This window comes from Arachis hypogaea, chromosome 9 (genome assembly GCF_003086295.3).
Source record: "Arachis hypogaea cultivar Tifrunner chromosome 9, arahy.Tifrunner.gnm2.J5K5, whole genome shotgun sequence".
NCBI lineage: Eukaryota > Viridiplantae > Streptophyta > Magnoliopsida > Fabales > Fabaceae > Arachis > Arachis hypogaea.
In genome coordinates, this window is record NC_092044.1 from 116831992 (window position 1) to 116838496 (window position 6505).

The window sequence follows — 6505 nt, forward strand, 5'->3', positions numbered from 1 at the left end:
AAGTTTATATGAAAATAGGTTCCCATTGTTTTTATCGATTTAGAATATTTTAAGAAATACTTAATTCTTTAAAAATATAATATAGAATATTATAGAGATATATAAAAAATTAAGGTAATTATTAAAAAGAAATAATATAAAATATTATTATTATTGATAAATTTTACCATATTTAATCATTAAATATTAACAAATTTAATTATTTAATATATAATATTTTCCAAAAAATAGTATTAACATGACATGTACTTGATTCTAAAACTTATACTCATCATGAATGGTAAAAGGAAATATTATATATAGCATTCTCAGAAATATAAAAAAAAATTGTGATTGTTTTAATAAAAAGATATAAAATAAAATATTAAAATTACTGATTCACGAAAATATAAGAATGAATCATGCATGATAACGACTAAAATAATATGAAATAAAATATTAAAATTATTAACAAACTTCAATATAATTAATCATTAAATGTTAATTTGCATATGATTAATTACATCATACTTTTTTAAAAAAGGTTGAGAAGAGCGAGATATCCAAACTTGTATCAGAATAAAATGTATCACATCAACATATTAGAATATAACCCATTAAAAAATTAGAACTATTTATTATTGATAATTGACTCACTAAATTATAAAAAAGAATAATAATTATTATTAATTATTAAAAATATATAAAATAAAATATTAGAATAATTGACAAATTTTAACATAAATATTCATTAAAGCTAAGTTAATTTGTATATGATTGATTACATAATATTTTTTAAAAAAATAATTGAGAAAAAAAATATAAATTGACATTACAATGCATCATATCAATATGTTTGAGGTCAGAATGTAATCCATTATAGAATAATATAATAATAATTATTTTTCTAATGATCATTAGCATACATTTTAATGAGTCAAAAAGGTATTAATTAAAATGTTAATGTATTAATTAAAATGTTAATGTATTAAATTCTATCGAAAATATTACCCTAATTTACTATATTCCAACTAAATTAACACGACTTGGTTTACCCAACAGAAATTATTTAATGGTGATCTTTTTTAATTTATAATAGTGAGGAGCTTACGTATTATGTATAAGCTAAGCTTTTAGATTAAAATCTCATTAGCAATTTTTTTTAAAATGAAAATTAATTTTTTTTTTCAAGAATTGGGATTTGAATAAATTTGAAAAAAAAAATCAACAAATAGTTAGCTAATAATAATATGAATCTTGTACTTGTAATAAATATCACTAAGTATAATTTTAAAATGTTTGAATATGTAGAATATTTGCTAGCTAATTATTGCTTAATTTTATTATTTTGCTGATTAAAACAGATTTCCTGCAAGATTACTTGAATTAAATTGGTTTATAGCTAATTTGACTGAAATGTTATTATATAATTTAATGAGGTGGTAATTACACAATGCAACAATATTTCATTCAGGGTAAAAATATTTATAACCTGATGATATATGATGTATTAGTATATCTAGTAGTGATATATAGAAAGAGGTGTTTTACAATTCTAGGGTGAGTACTTTTAATTTTAAGCTAGAGAATACTAGATGAGAATATAAAATGTGAATTTGATCTTCCATTTTTGAATGAAATATCCACCTTTCGTAAAATACTACTACGAATACTTGTTAATTAATTGATGAGAAATTTTTTTATCCATTTTTATTAGCAGCACTCCAGTGTTTTAATATTCACTGATGAGAGAGCCTGATGCACACCGTTAGGAATTAAAAAAAAAAGTGTATTGGAAAATGGGTATCGTACGTACCAATATATAATTACATTGAAGAAATTTTAACGAAGCTATAATTCTCCATGGAATCACCCTTTGATCACAATATCACGGCCTTCAAAAGCTTGATGCCATTTATTACGGTAGGTCACAGACCCAACAGAATTGGCCACCATTTACTTCTGTTCATAAATAACTTGGCCTAATAACATGACCTCCATCAAACTAGTTCCATTCAACAGTGGTTCCCACTTAACAAGAAAAAAAAGATATAAATTTTTCGTCCATTTCATAATTTTTAACACCACTTTAATTTTTCCCTTTTCTTATAAAAACCATGCAAATTAAAATTCTCTATCAAACTGACAAAATATGTGTTATTATATAGTATAAAAATATCTTCTTAGTCAGTTGTGTGACATAATTTTAGAAGATTATTGTCCCCAATGCAAAATTCTGATAAGTGAGTGGAATCATGATAAAAGATATTTTTGAAAAGATGTAAAATTTGCCATTTTTCTTCTCTCCCTTTTTGTGAAGGAGAATTTGTCCAAAATACAATTGTCACACTCATTGTAGGACCCCAAAAGCCACATGTATGTAGATTGTAGAGTACCACAGTTCTAGCCAACAAGTTGAAAATAAAACCATCACTTCAAAATAAATTTCATCTTTTTTTCCCCTCTCCCTTTTTCCTAATTTATTATAAAGCAGGGGCAGTTTGGGCAAGTCACATATATATCATCCTTGTAAAATATATCAAAATAAGGAAAAAAAATAGTTAAGCTGTGAAATGCAGGGAACAAACCCAGATCATAAACAAGCTGATGTAAATTAAATATAGGATAGATTAGCATCAATGATTAAAGGTCAATGCAGGAACCATGTTAGGGACAATTCGGGAATTTCACAAAGAGTGTATGTTGTGCCGAACCGCCACGTAATTATATGAAATCCAAAAAACACATCCCAAAAGTAAAAAAAAGCAACCAAAGCTAATCTTCAATTCTTCATCCTCATCACAAGAAAAGGAAGGAAAATTGATTTTTTTTTTAAATCAGAAAATTAGGTAAAAGTTTAAAAAATAAAAAAGAAAAGGTGACATATATAGGGGCCGGCCTTTAACTAAAAATAGCTGGACAGACAAAAACCAACTTATTATCTCCATCACTCCATCGTCTCTTTGTGCACCTGTTCAAATATTTCTGAATCCATTTATTTTTATTCATTTAAATCATTTTTATAAAAAAAATAATCACCACTCCACTCAAATTAATAAAATAAATGCTAACTGACTTCGTATATTTTTCTGTGCCACTTTGAGCAAAGTCAGGCGAATTTACCTAGCCTACATGACATATGATAATGCAATGCTACTACCAATATCCAACAAAATAATTAAAATTAGTAAAATAAAAATAAATTAAAAGACAAAAAACATTACATATGAGGTAAAGTGACTGAAGATTCCACTGCTAAAAAAGAGAAGAAAAAGAAACACGTAAAAGTAAAAAATAATGTAAAGCTAAGAAGAAAGCCCATTATTTATTCTCACTATTAATTATTAGGATAGATAAGAAAACAAGTCTTCAGATCCCACCAAAAAAACATTAAAAAAAAAAATTCACCACGAGATATATATATATAGAGATAGAGAGAGAAACAGAGCTTTCATCATATATATACATCCACATTTATATAAATACGCACATACATAAAAATAAAAAACCCGCATAAAAAAAATTCGAAGAATTCACCTTTTTTTATTTTTTTATTTTTTCGTGTGTATATTTTTTATTTTTCTCTTGCTATCTGCTGCTGTAATATTGCTGCGGTGCTGTTTTGAAGGAAGAGAGCGAGACAGAGAGAAAGAGAACCATGCTTGGGGACTCAGCACTATTAGGAGGTGGAGGAAGTAGTGGTGGTGCTTCCGATGATGCAGTGGCGGCAGCAGCAGCGGTGGCAGCATCAGGTGGCGGTGGCGGATCAAATAATTCAGGCGACGATGAAAGAGGGAGGAATATAGAAGAAGGTGGCAGCAGCTTCGGCGGTAACCGGTGGCCGCGGCAAGAGACTTTGGCGCTGTTACGGATACGCTCCGATATGGAAGCTGCCTTTCGAGAGGCAAGTGTTAAGGGTCCTTTGTGGGAACAAGTCTCCAGGTTCATTCATTTTTCATAATTCTATTCATTTTTAATATCATTACTTCTACTTTCTCACTTCACTTAATCAGTTTCCGGGGATTTCATTTCTTTATAAAATCATGGGATGTGGAGATCTGAGGATTCAATTTTTAATATTATTGGAAATGACTTCCACCACTATCTTCTTCTTCTGTTTTATTCTTTTTTTTTTAAGGTGCTCTCTCTATCATTTGGATTTGTTTCTTTTTGCTGTAGTTTTTTTTGTATTTAATTTAATTTTTTATTTTACCCTTAAAATTCTCCTTTTGTTCTTGTTGCTTTTGGACATAAAATTATTGTAAAAAAGAATTGAGATGTGTGCTGTAACAGCATCTATAATTTTTAGCTTTTTTCTGACATTTCACTTTGATTTGTGTATGTCCTATTATTTTCCAAATAAGTTACCGACCTGAATTGAGTTTTGAAAAGCAAGATTTCTTCCTTTTATTTTCAGTTACCCACTCCCGTGGGAAATTCCTTCACAAAGATTATATTAGATTACAAAATCCCCAAACTCTGGTTCACGCGTTTTTCATGATGGGAAGCTAAGCGCCCATTTTATCTCTTCTTTTTCTTGGGTTGATCATCACAATTCATGAGGATTCTGTTTTACTATAACAAAAGAAACTTGCTACTCACAAAGTTCACCCATCTAGTCTCTCTCTTTCAGTTACTGAAATTCAGCACATAACATTTATTTTATGCTTATCTTATGCGTTTTTAACCCTTTGTCTTTTAGCTGAATTTGATGAGATAAGAATAAGATAAACCCGGAAAACCTTTTTCATCTTTTACCTTCATTTAATTTCATTTTTTGTTTTTGTTCGGGGGGGCCATTTGGTTGTTATAGGAAGATGGCAGAGCTTGGGTATCAGAGAAGTTCCAAGAAGTGCAAAGAGAAATTCGAGAACGTTTATAAGTACCATAAGAGAACAAAAGAAGGTCGAACTGGTAAATCAGATGGCAAAACTTACCGCTTCTTTGATCAGTTAGAAGCCCTTGAGAATCAGTCCCAGACAACACTTCTTCATCATCAATCTCCTAAACCAACGCCAATGCCTCCTCCTCCGCCTCCGCCTCCGCCACCACCACCACCACCACCAACAACAACACATGTCACTGTTCCATCAACAACAATTATCCCTTCCTACCAAACAACACCACCACCACAACCAACAAACCCTACTACCTTACTATTCCCTTCTTCATCCACGACCACCATCCCGACCGATCTCCTCTCCAACTCCACCTCTTCCTCCACTTATTCCGACGAATCAATGGAAGGAAGGCGGAGGAGGAAGCGCAAGTGGAAGGACTTCTTCCACAGGCTAATGACGGAGGTCATCGAGAAGCAGGAGGATCTTCAGAAGAGGTTCCTCGAAGCCGTGGAGAAGCGAGAGCGTGATCGCATGGCCAGGGAGGAATCTTGGAGGCTAGAAGAGATGCAAAGGATTAATAGAGAGAGGGAGATTCTCGCTCAGGAACGCTCCATTGCCGCCGCCAAAGACGCCGCCGTCATGTCATTCTTGCAGAAGATTGCCGAACAGCACAATCTAGGACAAGCATTGAATAATACGATCAGCATTGTGCAACCACAGCCACAACCACAACCACAACCGCAACCGCAATCACAACCAAATGCACCACAGATTCCTCCAGTACCGGTGCAACAACCTATCCCAGTAACGCAGGTTGCTGTTGCACCGGTTGCCGCTCAGCCTGTGGCACCGTCAGCACCGACAGTACCACAGCAGCAACAAGTAGTGACAAGTATGGAAATCGTGAAAAGTGCTGACAATAACAATGGCGAGAAGTCGATCGGCGGAAGCTCGTCGAGGTGGCCAAAGGTGGAGGTCGAAGCGTTGATACGGCTGAGGACAAGCATGGACGCCAAGTACCAAGAAAACGGGCCAAAGGGGCCGTTATGGGAAGAGATCTCATCATCAATGAAGAAGCTCGGGTACAACAGAAACGCCAAGAGGTGCAAGGAGAAGTGGGAGAACATCAACAAATACTTCAAGAAAGTCAAAGAGAGCAACAAGAAGAGGCCAGAAGATTCCAAGACTTGCCCCTACTTTCACCAGCTCGACGCTCTCTACAGGGAGAAGAACAAGCTGGATATGGTGAAATTAAATCCTGTTAATTTGATAAATATTGTGCGTAAATAATAGAATATGAAATGAAAAAATAATATGTAGAGAAAACATTCTTTTCTTATAAATGGTAAAAAATAAATTTTGAACAGTATGAATGAGAAGATGAAGTATATATATAGAAAGGAAAGAAAAGGAAAATAAAAGGGAGACTTAAATTGTAGGGACAGTGAGTGAAACTTTTGCAGTGGAAGAGGGCCCTTCCGAAAGCAGAAAATGCCAGCATCACACATGGAGTCATAAACCCTTGAAAGGGGAGGGTCCACCCTAGAGAGAAGGAATCTTGTGAGTTGTGTGAGTAACCTCACTCTGAAAGGAACCTAAAACACTAGCATGCAGCAGTTGTTGTTGTTGTTGCCCCTCTCTCTCACAAAGGTAGTGATGTATGCGCTTCAATTCTCCTCTTCATT

General features: G+C 33.0%; 1 protein-coding gene across 2 annotated transcripts; it reads left to right on the top strand.

The window, feature by feature from the left end:
* Positions 1-3337: 3337 nt before the first annotated feature.
* On the top strand, positions 3338-6187 carry LOC112712434 (trihelix transcription factor DF1). Of its 2 annotated transcripts, none has more exons than XM_025765324.3 (2): positions 3338-3921; positions 4793-6187. In XM_025765324.3, the coding sequence occupies exons 1-2, from the start codon at positions 3638-3640 to the stop codon at positions 6108-6110; spliced, it is 1602 nt and encodes a 533-aa protein (XP_025621109.1). In that variant the 5' UTR covers positions 3338-3637; the 3' UTR covers positions 6111-6187. The 2 variants fall into 2 exon arrangements, with proteins under 2 accessions (XP_025621109.1, XP_072059721.1); XM_072203620.1 differs by having other exon boundaries at positions 3743-3887; positions 4797-6187.
* The last annotated feature ends 318 nt before the right edge of the window (positions 6188-6505 follow it).

Excerpts from the sequence above, each read along its gene's own strand:
- LOC112712434 (XM_025765324.3), top strand. The coding sequence starts at position 3,638 with ATGCTTGGGGACTCAGCACTATTAGGAGGTGGAGGAAGTAGTGGTGGT. Across the intron at positions 3,922-4,792 it reads TTGTGGGAACAAGTCTCCAG|GAAGATGGCAGAGCTTGGGT; the intron begins GTTCATTCATTT and ends TGGTTGTTATAG.